The sequence below is a fragment of the Oncorhynchus clarkii genome, chromosome 11 (assembly GCF_045791955.1).
Source record: "Oncorhynchus clarkii lewisi isolate Uvic-CL-2024 chromosome 11, UVic_Ocla_1.0, whole genome shotgun sequence".
Taxonomy (NCBI): Eukaryota; Metazoa; Chordata; class Actinopteri; order Salmoniformes; family Salmonidae; genus Oncorhynchus; species Oncorhynchus clarkii.
In genome coordinates this window covers 36,288,712-36,305,614 of record NC_092157.1, presented here as the reverse complement: position 1 = coordinate 36,305,614, position 16,903 = coordinate 36,288,712, and the positions used below count along the sequence as shown (strand labels likewise).

Sequence of the window (16,903 nt, the reverse complement as noted above, 5' to 3'; positions counted from 1 at the left end):
TGTCATTTTTACTACTCTGACAGAATCGTCTCTTTCTGCTCACAAGTTAATTATTCTTATCCAGCATGATGAGGGAGAGGGAAGCTGCCACTGCTGTTGTTCCTCTCTAATACGCAACATTACTTTGTGTCTTGTACTTACCATGTTCAAATTTCATACCCAGCCATTTTGAGTCTTGAGATCTCTTAAGACATATAAATGAAGACGTCTCGAGACATGTTTAAGACCTCTCCGGTGAGATCTACAGCCCCTTACAATGTTGATACGTCCCTCTTTAAAACCTACAGTGTATCACAAACAAATGATTAAAAGAATGGCAGAAGAAGGGTATTACAGGGGTAATAAGGATATGTGGAACACATTGAAACATAAGGGCGATCTGAGATGGGGTTTGATATACCATAGCCACCAGAGTAGTACTATGCAGGTATTTATTTTCCCAGCCATCTCAAAGCCTAGATATATTTGATGTTGACGGTTTGTCTCTACAGCTCAATCTTAGAGCGACTAGCTCGGTTGTTATAGGCGAAAGTCTCAGAGCTAGAAGTCCGATCACATTTCTGCATGACCACCGCTAGTCTGTTATGGAAGGCCATTTGTTTGCAGCCTATTTGTATGCAAGCTGGTGTATAGTGGATAGTACAGCGTCCTAATCGTCTCACAGTCTACTGAACCTGCACTCAACCACGTTCTGAAAGGCTGAAAAGGGCCAGAGAACTCAAAGGGGAGTGTGGTTGTGGTTTATTTCAAGTAACCTTTCAAATCCAAAATGGTTAAAAAAAGGGTTCTCTTTACCAGTGATTCTTTAAGGGTGACTATGCAAAAAACGTTTGTTGTGACCATAGAACTAGAATTTATATTTCTAGGGTTGTGACAATGAGGATTGTTTCCCCCCATCTTGTACCTCAAACCATTGGCTGAGTTGATTGCAGTGAACACGAGTCTTGGTTGAACTAACACTAAGGATGTTCTGTCGATTGTAGCCTCACAGGAGGTATGGACCAGGGAGTCTAGTGGAAAATCCGAAGTGCACGCTAAATGAGAGGAAGTGTTGCACAAAAGGAAGTGGTGTGTGTCTGTAGCCACTGTGCCTCCCAGTTTCTATCAGACTGCTGCGACGTTGCCCTCAAAAAAACCTGTCTGCAAGAGAATCACGAAGGCCTGCACTTGTGACTAACTGGCCACAGTTGCTGTCCAACAAATTCTCAACCTCTGGTAACATTGTATTCATGTGGCCTCGAGGGTCAAAAGTGTTCGGTAAATCTATGGATCAGTGCGATGCATGATCGATAAACAAGGTCCTAGAGGTTGGAAATGTGTGTTGTGGTCATGTGAATTGCTGGACCTGCTTACATGATGATTGGACTAGAGATAGACCGAGAGGAATAACTAGCTTTGAATATTGTTCAGGTTAAGTTTTGTTGCCAAAAGGTTTTGATTTTGAAGGAACAAGGAAATTAGATGATGGACTTTATAGTATCTGTTTTGAGACTCAATGAACCTGTGTTTTCAGGACCCGATCTTCGCTGGAGGACTGTGAACTTGGCCACCTGCCAGGCTGGGCCTCCTTCCTCCTGACTGACACCTCCAGAGCTTCTTCTGCAGGTTAGTATCACCACAAAGTTGCCTGTAGACGCTGATCTTGGGTCAGTTTAGCATTTTCAACACTAATGGTTAATAGGAGGGGGAAGCCGATTCTACTGTAGTTCTGTGCCTAGGGGAAACTTCACCCCGGAGCTATCAACACCTACCACTATCATGTCCTGACTCATCTAACCTGAGGTTTCAACTGCAAGACCACAGCAAAAATTGCTATCTGCTACAAGGCCTTTCTCTCTGATTCTTTATACCTCAAGTGTAAAATAACTTAGTGGAACTTCAGCTCTTAGACAAGCATTGTCTTTTGAACTTTGGTCACTCTTAAGCATTGTTTTTCTCTTCATTTTAAGTTCCTTCAAGTTCCTGTTGGGAATGCTTGTGTTGCACTTTTTCCCCATCAGGGTCACGATGTGTACGCTGTTTGTGTAATGCTGGTACGGAAATGAAGTGCATTGTGGGCCGTGGAATGGGTCTGAGTAATGCGAGTGCCTCAACTTCCTGCTCTATTCTCCAAGGCAGGGTGGCGGTGCTACTTATCTAACTAGGGTCGTCACAGGGTCACCGGCGATTGTTTGACCTCATAGAAGTGAAGCTGACAGCCAAGTGTTTGAACGTGTTCTCGACCACAAACAAGAGCTTAGTCCAGGGGGCTTAGGTCTCAATGTTTTTCTGTCTGATTAATAGAGAGTGTTTGTCCGGGTTTCTGTCTGAACATTTGTGATTAAACTGTTTATTTTTGTTATGCTAGTCTAGTCGATGTGAAATGACTAACTTGTTGTGCTCTAGTAGTGCTCAGTTGGTGACGTCGCCCGCTCTGAGACAAAGTAGTTGTTGCAGCTTTTGTAGTTGTCGCGGCTTTTGTGGAGTGACGGATAACGATGCTTTTGTGGGTGACAGTTGTCAATGTGTTCAAAGCGTCCCTGGTTCAAGCTCAGGTTGGCAAGGAGAGGGACGGAAGCAACACTTTCACTTGGTTCCTGACCCGTTACACATTCAGGATTTTATATTCAAGGTAAACTGTTCTGATTTGGAGGCTTATGTGTCTGTTGTGTGCGAATCTGGCTGTATCCAGATGGAGGATATCACTGTTGTTTCCTTGTTTCCTCACCTACACAACAAGCTCTAGCCACATCTAAGCCTAGAATCTTCCACATCTCAGAGACACTGGTACAGTCAGCATTAGAAATGGGTGTTTATGACTGAGTGACAACATCACTCTTGTCTTTATTAATTCCTGCATGTGGCATTTTCCCACCCCTTTTTATATTTTCCCTCTAGTCTCATTGGAGACCGTTACGATGGCTCAGTGGCGGAGCTGTCATTCTTGGGCCTAATCAGAGGTGTCATAGGACGCTGTGACGTCACCTGCCCACCTCACCCACTCACCACAGCTTCCTACCTGTCTGTCTGATAAAGCTACAGACAATCCATGGCAAGCAGTCTAGGACTTAATAAGCAAATGTAATTTAATATGTTCTGTGTGGTGGGTCATTCTATGACGCCCTTAACCACCAACAAAAACACTTAAACGTGTCAGATAATGACACAGTTTTGTTTTAATTGAAGTGTTTTATTGTTAATAAAACATATCTAAGACATTTTATATTGCAAACAATTAAAAAATATATATATACAGTATATATTATAGAACACGGTTAGTACCATGAAATTGGCTTGAGTCATGGTTTAGTGACATATTTTGAGACGTGGTTTAGTGACATATTTTGAGACGTGGTTTAGTGACATAATTTGAGTTAAAAAAAAAAAATCATAATGAAAGAAAATATACTAGATATAAACCAATATTTATAGGACATAGCTCAGCTGTCTTTCAATTCCATGTGACTGGTATTACCACACACTTTTAGTTGTTAGATTTCTCCAAATCGAAAGGCACAGTCTAGATTCGAGCTAGTGTCTTAAAAGTAGTTGAACATGTCATTACTCCAATCTCGTGAAAGTGACACTGACATTTTCATTTTCTTCCAAAACAACTTCATATCAAAAGAGTGCCTTTTGATTTGATGGCCTGCGCATGCACAGTTCGGCGTGAGATGACATTAGACCCGATGACGTATTTCTATGCATGAGCTTAGCTAGTCAACCTTCGCCATGACATCGCCTACAAGTGTGATAAGGGATTTCTATTGGAGAAACAGTTTTCATCTTTCTTCAGTGATAGAAAAAGTACTCAATTGTCATACTTGAGTAAAAGTAAAGATGCCTTTTAATAGAAAATGTAAAGTAAAAGTGAAAGTCAACCAGTAAAATTCTACTTGAGTAAAAGTTTCAAAGTAAATATATTTAAAAATATGTATCAAAAGTAAAAGTAAAAATCATTTCAAATTCTTTATATTAACCAAACCAGACTGCACAATTTTCAGCACAAAGCATTTGTGTTAGTGAGTCCGCCAGATCAGAGGCAGTAGGGATGAGCAGGGATGTTTCTCTAGATAAGTGCATGAATTGGACCATTTGCCTGTCCTGCTAAGCATTCATAATGTAACAAGTACTTTCGGGTGGCAGGGAAAATGTATGGAGTAAAAAGTACATTATTTTCTTTAGAAATGTGGTGGAGTAAAAGTAAAAGTCTCACAACGGAGCCTTCAAGGGGGCGTTGTGATTCCAGTCCATTGTGGATGTCCCCATTTCAAATGCATGACATTCGGCGCCACGTTACGCCTCAATCAGACCGACAGCGTCATGGCATCAATGCTGGTTAATAAATTCTGCAGTCAAACTTTTTTATTATGTAGTCCAACATTTTTAGTGGGAAGTTCAACATTCACCTTTTGCTACTATTTCTGTCAAGTCTGCACATACAATTTGATGCATACATTGGATAAGTCCAACATATGCACCACACAGAATAAACTGCAACTGCCTCTGCAACTCAATGCTGCAAGTACTTCTGGTAGACCAAAACGCAATGTTGCTGTCGGTCTGATCAAGGCGTAAGAGGTATAGCCTGAGGTAAAGCTTTTTATACAAAAAAAATACAACTAGGCAATAGTGCCACCAGGTGGTGATGGAGAATATAAGGTATAACCTACATTTAAAGATCTTGAGATATGCATTTGAATAGTTTGTACAAATAGGTTTATGAATATGTTTAACATGCTTCATCCCTAACTAGTATTGAAGCTGTGCTTACTGGCTCCATGGTTTAGGCGTATTTTACTTGCTCAGTGTAGTTCAGCAGTCTGTCGATTACGGCTTTTTGGCCTTGGAATCTTTTGGAAGCATTGTAGACAACACTACAACATAGCAAATATTTATTCAAAGCTGACTTGTGGATTGTCTTGATGAAGGAGATTATATATATACAGTGCCTTGCGAAAGTATTCGGCCCCCTTGAACTTTGGAGTCTGCAAATGCCAGAACCGGACAAGAACCTGACACCCTCAGCACACAGGGGGACAAACACCTGCCTGGAGGTGACAGGGGCTGAATAATTTTGCACGCCCAATTTTTCAGTTTTTGATTTGTTAAAAAAGTTTGAAATATCCAATAAATGTTGTTCCACTTCATGATTGTGTCCCACTTGTTGTTGATTCTTCACAAAAAAATACAGTTTTATATCTTTATGTTTGAAGCCTAAAATGTGGCAAAAGGTCGCAAAGTTCAAGGGGGCCGAATACTTTCGCAAGGCACTGTAGGTCGCCACAGACTAGTACATGTCGCTGGGCCTGGAAATGATTGATTTCCCCCTCCAGGATGGAGAAGCTGTCTTCATGAAAGTATTGGGATTTTAGTGGGGGGATATCGGTAGCACACAGGATGACATTTTTCTCTGTTAAGATAATTTCCTTTTGAAAATCTAGCCAAAAAGTAAAATGTTCCTGTTTTGATTAATTTAATGGAGTGAGTTAGGTCTGCTCCATACCAAATTAGCATACCCGCTGAGTCCCTTCCCTGTTTCACACCTGGTAGGTTGGTGGATGGGACTACCAGCTCCCTGTGACCAAGAGGGAAACCCTTGGGTCCGTCTCCTCTATAACATGTTTCTTGAAGGATGACAATGTCTGTATTTCTGATTTCTTTGGTGAAGTCCAGGTTTCTGCTCTTTAGTCCAAAGGCAGATGACGACTCTCTCTCTGTCTCTTGTGTCTTTCTGTCCCTGTGTCTTTCTGTCTCTGTGTCTTTCTGTCTCTGTGCCTCTCTGTCTCTGTGTCTCTCTGTCTCTGTGTCTCTCTGTCTCTGTGTCTCTCTCTGTCTCTCTCTCTGTCTCTGTCTCTGTATCTTTCTGTCTTTCTGTCTCTGTGTCTTTCTGTCTCTGTGTCTTTTTGTCTCTGTGTCTTTCTGTCTCTGTGTCTTTCTGTCTCTGTGTCTTTATGTCTCGGTGTCTCGGTCTCTCTCCCTCTCTCCCCCCCTCTCTCTCTCCTCTGCATCTCCTCTCTGTCTGTCTGTCTTTATCTCTCTCTCTCTCTGTGTCTTTTTGTCTCTGTGTCTCTCTTTCTGTGTCTCTGTGTCTCTCTGTCTTTATGTCTCGGTCTCTCTCTCTCTCTCTCTCTCTCTCTATCTCTCTCTCTCTCTCTGTCTGTGTCTTTCTCTCTCTGTCTCTGTATCTATGTCTCTCTGTGTCGGTCTATTTCTGTGTCTCTCTCTCTCTCTCTCTCTGTTTCTCTGTCTGTCTCTGACTCTGTCTATCTCTTCTATTGATCTAGCATATGTCTGTCTGTCTACTGTAGGACAGGCCATATAAATTACAACATCACTGTTAGTGCCACTTCTTCCTGTAGCACAACATGGCACAAGGTGGCGCCCTAATCCAATTATTTGAACACTAGCCCCCCTTAACCCTTGATGCAGTACATGGCAAGATGTCTGCTAATCTGAGGAGTTGCTGCAGTGTTTGAGAGCTGAGGAAATGTCCCCATTTTAGAGGATGGGCTGCAGCATGCATGACAAGATGTCCAACATTCTGTGTGTTCCACGGCTTTGAGACCCAACTCAGTTGGTAGAGCATGGCGCTAGTAACACCCGGCTTGTGGGTTCAATTCCTGCTGTGGTCACCCAAACAATAATATATGCATGCACTACTGTAAATTGCTTTGGATAAAAGTGTCTGCTAACTGGCATATAACACATTTTTATATCCAACAGGTTATGCTAATTAATCCAAAGTGGTTTTACTAGAAAGTTACTCCACATTATGCATGTAAATTCTATGGTAACGTTTCAATGTCAGGGTTGGTGCATGTGTTATGATTTTAGAATGTTTTAATTTGAGATATTTATTCATCTGAGTTTGTTGTGGTACCTAAAGGATTTGTAGCTGAAGCTAGCATGTGTAATACCTCTAGCATGGCTCTGAGTTTGGGAGTGGTCGCTATTCTTCCTCAAGGTCTTCTATGCATTTCTGTTCATCACCTCCAGAGGGCGCTCAATGCATTCTAAACCGAGATACCTGCACGTCTGTACCGATAACCGTCATCTCCCCAAATCTCAGCAAGCTCCACTGTGCCCCACCCATAATCTTGTGAGGGTTCAAAAAAACAACAAAATAAATAATACTGAATCTCTGTTACTTACATGTGCAGTATGTACTTCTCATATAAAATACACAGTCTCCAAGAGATGCTGATATATAGGCCTATATTCTGCCGACTATAAAGTGTGATACAGTATGCTGTGTTGCGTCCATGACTCAAACACAGTCAAAAGGTCATTTGTGTAATGATGGTTTGGGGCCTGCGACATGTGACCTACGATATGCAGCCTTCACCCTCACCCACCCCTCACTAACTACCACCCCACAGGGTATGGGGCTGTGGGGAAGTTCTGCTCTCTGCCCCATTACACCCTATGTTATAGCTGTCTACATGAAGAGGTCATAGAAAGAGAAATTGGTGTGCTCAGCTCAAGTGTTTGTAGTAACAAAAAGTATTTGGGTGCTGGGTTCAAAAGGCATATACTTGAACGAAGGAAAAACCAATGACTCACATCAACACCATCATCCCGGAAACCCTAGACCCTCTCCAATTCGCATACCGCCCCAACAGATCCACAGATGACGCAATCTCAATTGCACTCCACACTGCCCTTTTCCACCTGGACAAAAGGAACAAATATGTGAGAATGCTGTTCATTGACTACAGCTCAGCGTTCAACACCATAGTGCCCTCAAAGCTCAGCACTAAGCTAAGGACCCTGGGACCAAACACCTCCCTCGCAACTGGATCCTGGACTTCCTGACAGGCCGCCTCCAGGTAGTAAGGGTAGGTAACAACACATCTGCCACGCTGATGCTCAACACGGGGGCCTCTCAGGGGTGCGTGCTCAGTCTCCTCCTGTACTCCCTGTTCACCCACGACTGCGTGGCCAGGCACAACTCCAACACCATCATTAAGTTCGCTGACGACAAGTGGTAGGCCTGATCACCAACAACGATGAGACAGCCTATAGGGAGGAGATCAGAGACCTGGCCATGTGGTGCCAGGATAACAACCTCTCCCTCAATGTGAGCAAGACTAAGGAGATGATCGTGGACTACAGGAAAAGGAGGGCCGAATAGGCCCCCATTAATATCAACAGGGCTGTAGTGGAGTGTTTACACTGCTGCTACTCACTGTTCATTATCTACTTTACCCCTACCTGCATAGTCACTTTACCCCTACTTAAATGTACAAATTACCTTGACTAACCTGTGCCCCCGCACATTGACTCAGTACTTGTACATTGCCTCGTTATTGTTATTTTATTGTTTTATTTTATTTAGTAAATATATTCTTAACTCTATTTATTGAACTGCATTGTTGGTTAAGAGCTTGTAAGTAAGCATTTCATGTTAAGGTCTACCTACACCTGTTGTATTCAGCGCAGTGACAAATGATATTTGATTTTGATTTGAAACTCACTGAAAGTTCTAATGTATTTGTTTGGCAGCAGAGGTCAGAATAAACTGTCACGTTTCAGCGGCAGCCCTTTGTCAGAGTTTGGAGTACAATAGACATTCACCCGTATTTGTAGATGACTCCACATTGCACTCCTGCTTTTGTTTTTTTCACAGTTATTATTTACATATATTATTTACATTCATTATTTAAAATACGTTATTGACATAAATGTTCTATTGTTTTCCATAAGGGCTTCAAAATACAAAGAATTGCGCAACTGTTGTTTTACAGGAAGCAAACTAACAGAAGTTGTTCATTCAGACCTCTTGGGCTCTCTGCAAGGAAGGCATGGATATAATATGCCTCTGTGGCAGCAACTTTTCTCTATCACCTCCTCTCTTATTAAGTGGCAGTACAACAACTAAGCCCCGGAACCTCAGCCTGCACACGTCATGTCCCCATATTAAAGTGTCTGGCTTACAGGAGACTTCTCATCACCAGTACTGATGTTGCTCTTGTGAGAAAATAAAAAAAAACGTATTTCAGTCGCTGCGTGTTTTTTCTTTCTTCGTGCACGGAGAGGTCACCGGGTCTTATCCACAGCACTGCAGTGATCCTCAGGTTGCTCTGTCTTTATGGACTATAAATTAGTCCCCAAATCCAGAACAAATGTTCAGAAAACCGTCTCATATTGCTCAAATAAACAGCAAACCTGGTTTCAAAAAACAGATAAAACAACACAACGCCTCTCCCCTATTTGACCTAGATAGTTTGTGTGTATGCATTGATTGATATGTAGGCTATGTGTGTATTTTTTTAAATGTATGTAGTTCTGTCCTTGAGCTGTTCTTGTCTAATGATGTACTGTATTATGTCATTCTGTGTTCTGTTTCATGTTTTGTGTGGACCCAAGGAAGAGTAGCTGCTGCTTTTGCAACAGCTGATGGGGTTCCTAATAAAATACCAAATACTGCCTAAACTACTCAGAGAGAGTTAAAGGGGCAATCTGGGATTCGTACCTCCATTTTTTTTAAACTTTTGAATTAATGATCTAAGTATAGCCATTGCTTCTTGAAGAATAGTGTGTGTGTTCCCAACACTTTTTACTATAGTTGTAATAACCAGAAGTCCTCACAACAGTGGTCAACCAAGGGAAATTCAGAGAAGTGAGGCTATTTGGCCAGTCCTCACTTCTAAAAATACAATTTTAGGCTTAGGGGTTAGGTTTTGGGTTAGATTATTGGTTAGGTTTAGGGTTAGGAGTTAAAGTTAGGGCTAAGGTTATGGTAAAAAGTCCTCGCAAGTATTGGAATACAAAGTGGTGTGTTAGCGTGTGTGTGAGCGTGTGTGTGAGCGTGCGTGTGTGTGAGCGTGTGTGTATGTGTGTGTGTGTGTGAGAGCGTGTGTGTGTGTGTGTGTGTGTGAGAGCGTGTGTGTGTGAGAGCATGTGTGTGTGTGTGTGAGAGCATGTGTGTGTGCGTGTGTGTATGTGTAGCCGACTGTAGTTGTTTCCATGGTTTCTGGCTTTGATCAGGTACAGTCCATAGAGTAGGGCTTAGCTGAATCTCCTGGTTTCATCCCCCAGTTCTCTCCCTGATTTCTGCTGCTTTGGTTGGTCGCTTTGGATTTCAAAGGTTTATTTTTTATCTTCAACTATGCAGCTTTAAGGATGAATTGTAGTTTGCCTCAAGTGTTGAAATGTGAAAGTAGTAGGCTACGTTGATGCAAAACGGGAGATAAAACACGTGCATTGACTGCAGTAATGCTCATCATGGGGAGAATTGCGTGCCAGCCCCATTTTGGGAAGTGCTCCCCCATTTTCTGCCTGTCGTATCGGGCCAGTGTCAGAGAGCAGCGAGCTCCGGTGGATCTGGTCCTGGTCGACTGGGCTAATGCCATGTGGCTTGTCACCCTGAAAATCTAGGTCAAGTTTAAAGCTGCCTCCCTCTTTGCTCTGCTCTCACCACTGCAGTACCCCACCCCCTCCCCCTCAAATGCACCCCCACATATCATAGTCACATATTGTAGACACACGGTATACATCCTACATCCTTATCTAAATAAAACATTTTTTTGCATTTCCATCAAATATACAGTGCATTTGGAAAGTATTCAAACCCTTTGACTTTTTCAATACTTTGTTACGTTTCCAGCCTTATTCTAAAATGTATTAAATATTTTCTTCTTATCTATCTACACACAATACCCCATAATGACAAAGCGAAAACAGGTTTTACATTTTTTTTCTCACATTTATGAAAAATAAAAAACAAAAATACCTTATTTACATAAGTATTCAGACCTTTTGCTATGAGACTCTAAATTGAGCTCAGGTGCATCCTGTTTCCATTATTCATCCTTGAGATCCTTACCTGTGATAAATTCAATTGATTGGACATGATTTGGAGAGGCACACACATGTCTATATAATTGTCCATAGTTGACAGTGCATGTCACAGCAAAAAACAGCTTGGAGTTTGCCAAACGTCACCTAAAGACTCTCAGACCATGAGAAACTAGATTATCTCTCTGGTCTGATGAAATCAAGATTGCCTAAATGCCAAGTGTCACATCTGAGGAAAACTGGCACCATCCCTACGGTGAAGCATGGCGGTGGCAGCATCATTTGGTGGGGATGTTTTTCAGTGGCAGGGACTGGGAGACTAGTCAGGATCAAAGGAAAGATGAACAGAACAAAGTACAGAGAAATCCTTGATGAAAACCCGCTTCAGAGCGATCAGGACCTCAGACGGGGGTGAAGGTTTAACTTCCAACAGGACAACAACCCTAAGCACACAGTCAAGACAACGCAGGAGGGGCTTCGGGACAAGTCTCTGAATGTCCTTGAGTGGCCCAGTCAGAGGCCGGACTTGAACCTGAGAGACCATCTCTGGAGAGACCTGAAAATAGCTGTGCACCGAAGCTCCCCATCCAACCTGACAAGAGCTTGAGAGGATCTGCAGTGAAGAATGGGAGAAACTCCTCAAATACAGCTGTCCCAAGCTTGTAGCGTCACACCCACGAAGACTCAAGGCTGTAATTGCTGCCAAAGATGCCTCAACAAAGTACTGAGTAAAGGATCTGAGTACTTTTGTAAATGTGGTGTTTCAGTTTTGTACTTTTAATAAATTAGCAAAAATGTTTAAAAAAACAACCTGTTTTTGCTTTGTCATTATGGAGTTTTGTCTGTAGGTTGAAGAGGAAAAAAACGGGGATGGCTGGTCATCACTGCCGTAGTAAGAGTGGATCCTCACCCTGCTGCAGAGAGAGAGAATAGTGTAGTAGTGGGATGTCAGTACTATAATCCCCCTGCAGCAATGAGCTGTTTTTATAGGACATCGCAGCAGACACGGAGCCTCAAGTCCAGCAGTGTTCTGGGGCGTTTCCTTGGAGTGGGTACGGAGGTGTGTGACTCCAGGAATGCCATCCTGGGGGGATTACCATGTTCAATGGGCGTGGCACTGAATATTAGGATCTTCAGGGCTGACACCGAGATCTCCTCACTCATGTTGTTATTGTTATTCCTCCACTGTTTCATTCTCCTAGGCTGTGCAAGTCCGCTCTCAAATAAAACATATACATAAACATACATGTATATATTTTTTATACAGGAATATTGTCAGTATAAATATTTGAGTTGTCATTTAGTTTTTATTTTATTTCAGAACATGACAGCAATTTGCCAAAAACCAAGTTGCACTTTGCTCAGGGAAATTATTCACTTAGTGCTGGAAGCTGGAAAAAACATTCCTTCACTGCCTGTTCACCAGATCCCCTCGCTCCCCTCCTAATCCGCAGTTTTTTGGCGCAGGACCTCATCTGTATTAATATATTCATGTGCTTTCAAGTCTTACCACCACGGTACCATCTCTCTCCAAGCTCGCCTCTGATAGGCTGGTTGCTTGTTTTCAATGGCACCAGCTTTTTTTTGAGTCCATGGATACAGCGCATGGTGGGGCAGTGTGGCTTAGCCAATTGGAGAGCGTTGTTAGGCTCACGGTTGTAAAGCAGGGCACCCTGGCCCTAGACGAACCCCCCCCCCCCCCCCCCCCCCCTCCTCTCTGTGAGCACACGGTCGCCCAGTGGGGGTTCCAATACAAAAACAACCACACCCTGTCCGCTGGGCCGGGACTCCCACTGACATATCAGAACCTCCAATACCAATGAATGGGCAAAACCACCCCCTTCCTGTCTCTTCTCTTGCATTCCTCTACTCTCAGCACTGCACTGAATGTTCTACACCTCTTCATCTCACATGATTTAGAGCAATGGATCATTACCACAAACCATTTACCAACAGCGACGAGACAGCCTACCGAGAGGAGGTGAGGGCACTCGGAGTGTGGTGTCAGGAAAACAACCTCTCACTCAACACCAACAAAACAAAAGAGATAATCGTGGACTTCAGGAAACAGCAGAGGGAGCACCCCCCTGTCCACATCGACGGGACAGCAGTGGAGAAGGTGGATGATTTTTCCTTGGCGTACACTTCACGGACAAACTGAAATGGTCCACCTACACAGACAGTGTGGTGAAGAAGGTGCAATAGTATAGTGCCTCTTCAACCTCGGGAGGCTGAAGAAATTGGGCTTGTCACCTAAAACCCTCACAAACTTCAACAGATGCACAATTGAGAGAATCCTGTCGGGCTGTATGACTGCCAGGTATGGCAACTGCACAGCCCACAACTGCAAGGCTCGCCAGAGGGTGGTGCGGTCTGCACAGCGCATTACTGGGGACAAACTACCTGCCCTCAAGGACACCTACAGCACCCGATGTCGCAGGAAGGTTAAAAAGATCATCAAGGACAACAACCACCCGAGCCGCTGCCTGTTCACCCCGCTACCATCCAGAAGGCGAGGTCAGTACAGGTGCATCAAAGCTGGGACCGAGAGACTGAAAAACAGCTTCTATCTCAAGGCCATCAGACTGTTAAACAGCCATCACTAACACAGAGAGGCCTACATGCAGACTTGAAATCATTGGCCACTTTAATAAATGGATCACTAGTCACTAATAATGTTTACATGTCTACTCATCTCATCTGTATATACTGCATTCTATTACCATCTACTGCATTTTGCCAATGCAGTTCGGTCATCGCTCATCCATATGTACATATTCTTATTCCATCCCTTTACCTAGATTTGTGTGTATTAAGTAGTAGTTGTGGAATTGTTAGATTACTTGTTAGATATTTCTGCACTGTCGGACTAGAAGCACAAGCATTTCGCTACACTCACATTAACATCTGCTAACCATGTGTATGTGACCAATAAGATTTGATTTGAAAACCATTTCCCATTTGTCACTGGCACATACACTTTGGCTCAAAATAGAAACATTTGCAATATACGAGAAAAAGTTTGATATATAGCTTTTTTTTAGTTATCATTAATAGGTTTAGCTTTTAATTTGGTTTGAATGAGAACCTGGGGGTCTGTAATTCAACCATTCAACAAAATTATTTCTGCTGGCGCGGCAAAAAGCGAAAGAAAGAAAGCCTGTCCTCATTTCATCTCTCATTAGGTTTTCCATAAGCTGGAGGATCTTCTCTTGGACTTTGAAATGCGAAGCCGAAGCTACCGCAAATCCCCGTCCTTAAAATGACCTCAATGTAGACTGAGCGAGAGCGAGGGGAGCTGTGTTTAACTCTCTGCGCCTGGTAGTGGCACCATGCCTCATACTACTCAGCTCAGTCACTCAGCCTCTCTGAGAGGGGGCAGTAGAGGACTAGGGGAGAGGCATTGGGAAGGCCTAGTCATTCAACAACATGGTGATGTGACTTCACCCCTTCCCCTCCTTCTGGGGATAATCGACGAGGTGATTCCTCCCTTGTCTTCCCCTCAACAGTACCGAGCCGCTTCAGGAAGACTCTCGTTGCTCCTGACGACCAGGTGTTTTCTCTCTCCGAGGCTGACGTGGGGAAACTCCTCTAAAGAGTGAATACCAGCTGATATCTTCAAACGGTCTCTGTAGTCCCCACCTGCTTTAAGGAGACCGCCATCGTCCCAGTGCCCAAGAAAAACAAGGGGACATACCCAAATGACTATCACCTCGGTCGCACTCACCTCGGTCATCATGAAATTATTTGAGAGGCTGGTCATGGCCCACACTGGACCCACTCCAATTAGCCTACCGCTCCAACATATCCACGGAAGATGCCATTTCCATCGCTATTCACATGGCCGTAACACATTTGGACAAGAAGAACACCTACGTGAGAATGCTGTTCATTGACTACAGTTCAGCATTGAGGTACATGAGGTCTGATACCAACAGGCTCAGAGACCATTTCTATCTCCAAGCAATCAGATTGCTGAACACTTAAACTGTACTGACCACCTGCTCTGATTCTCCTCACTATAGCCCACATCACAACCGCTGCTACCAGATTCTTATTGTACTGCTCAATTTATACATTTGCCCATCACCCCGCCCCCCCTTCCTCAATGCACGTGTAACTTATTGGACTATAAATGATACATTCCTGTATTACACTCATGCTAAAATGTTTATTCTATTCTACTGTCATTTACTTTCTTTGTATTTTTTTTACTATTTCTTATTGTTGCCGCATTGTTGAGAAGTAACCTGCAAGTAAGCATTTCGTTGGAATGTGCACCATGCATATCCCGTACATACAACTAATAAGACTTGAAACGATGCCTCTGTTCTGTTCCCTTCCAACGCTGTCATCTCTCCTGTCTTTCCGCTATGTGGCTACCACCCGTATAAGGTAGTAGGAAGGTACCCAGTGAGGTGTAGGAGCATCATTCAGGTCACATTAACGGAGAGTGTTATGAAAGAGCCATGCGTGGCAGGTGGCAGCTGGGTGTGCCCCAGGTGGGCAGTGGGTAACATGGAAACCGGTTCAGCGAGTGCTAGGGAGAGGGAGAGATAATTAATGAAAGTTGCAGGGGGTACTAGTGTACAGGCGAAGACAAATGTGTCCTCGATGCCTCCTTCAAATGATTACACCAAGACTTGTTGTTGAAAGGATAATACTTATATTTATTCATCATGAGTTATTCAACCACAAGGACTGAAAAATGTAGTGACTAGCCTATAACTTTATCTTGTCTCTAGTCATCACTTGTCAATAACCTTGCTTCTGCGCTCATTCACAATCACTGGCAATTATTTTCAACTTGTCACTGAGCTTCACTCTGTCACTAAGCTTTACCTAGACGTTAACCTTAATCAGCTTACTCAGGTTTACCAGCACTCACTCAGCCACTGAGTTTGTTTTAACCTGCCACCAGTAATCAAGAGTATTCACCCTGTCACCAAGGTTGAATCTCTCAGCCATCTCCACCTTGTCACAAGGTGTCGCCAGTCTAGCTCAGTGTCACGACTAGCCAGCAACAGCACTTAAATGCCCAAGAAAATGTACCTTCAGGGACAATAAAGTTTTTCTCATCTCATCTTCACTCTACCCCTGATCCAATGCCATTTGAACTTTGTCTCTCAGTACAGTACAAATCCAACAGGACTCTGTGCTTTCTAGTTGTGGAGAGAAGGTGTTGTCTTGCCAGGCTGTCACTCCTGATTTACATAACACACAACTCCAGACAGGGAGTCAGAAGGACCTATATCCCACTGGCTGCCTGGCGCGTGGCTCTCTGCTGATCATAGATCAGCACTCCTGCACTGAGATGCTTTCTAAATATTGCCAATAGACTACAGTCATAAAAGGAGCAGACCAAATACCTTAGGGGCAATCATAGACTTCCTTAGCTCCTGAGTCTGGGCAGTGTGAATGCTTCAGTTTGTCCGATTCTGCAGAACTGTACATGGTTGTCTTGTCCATATTTTCCATATTTATTCTATTTCCTCAACATGGATTTCTAGGGAATGACTCAGTGCTGTGACAGACAGTCTAAGTGCACCTCGGGACTGGAAAGTTTTGTGTTGTACAGTAGCGCATACAGAATGTGTGTTCCTGTACCATACTCTAATTCTGCCCTAAATATGAGTCATTGGCTAGGAATTAACTGTATTAGGAACATCCATAAGGTGTGTGTGTGTGTGTGTGCACACAAAACATGGGAGCCTCTTACCCGACAGTGTGTACAGCAGGGGTTCCCTCCCCCAGAACTCTACAACAGTGGTTTGCTCGGTTTGGGGGTTGGTTTTAACTGTGGTTTTTCCAGGTACTGGGTGAATCTGTGTGCCTCATATTGACACTAGTGAGAGGGGTTGGGGAAGGATAGTGGGCTTAGTTCTCACACTACTCCTTCTGAGGTGAGATTATCTCCCCTCCCCACACACCCCTCTGCTTCTCGGAATCAACTGCCTCGCTTCCAGGAAATCTGACTGGTTGCAAACAACCAGAGATTGAAATTCCGTTTTTTTGTTCACTTGGCATTCACAAACAGAACAATATATTACATTTTTACCCTTATTTTACCAGGTTAGTTGACTGAGAACACATTCACATTTACTGCAACGGCCTGGGGAAT

At 43.4% G+C, this 16,903-nt stretch overlaps 1 protein-coding gene across 2 annotated transcripts in view; it reads left to right on the top strand.

The window, feature by feature from the left end:
* LOC139420731 (CYFIP-related Rac1 interactor B-like) overlaps nt 1-16,903 on the top strand; it is a 57,004-nt gene that overhangs the window by 13,161 nt on the left and 26,940 nt on the right. Inside the window, exon 2 of one of the 2 annotated variants that reach the window (XM_071170962.1) lies at nt 1,514-1,605. Coding sequence is in view for 1 of the 2 variants with exons in the window: in XM_071170961.1 (XP_071027062.1) it covers nt 2,478-2,611 (134 nt within the window). In the remaining variant the exon portion in view is untranslated. Of the gene's footprint in view, nt 1-1,513; nt 1,606-2,254; nt 2,612-16,903 lie in introns of those variants that run through there. The other variant, XM_071170961.1, reaches the window with a different exon arrangement.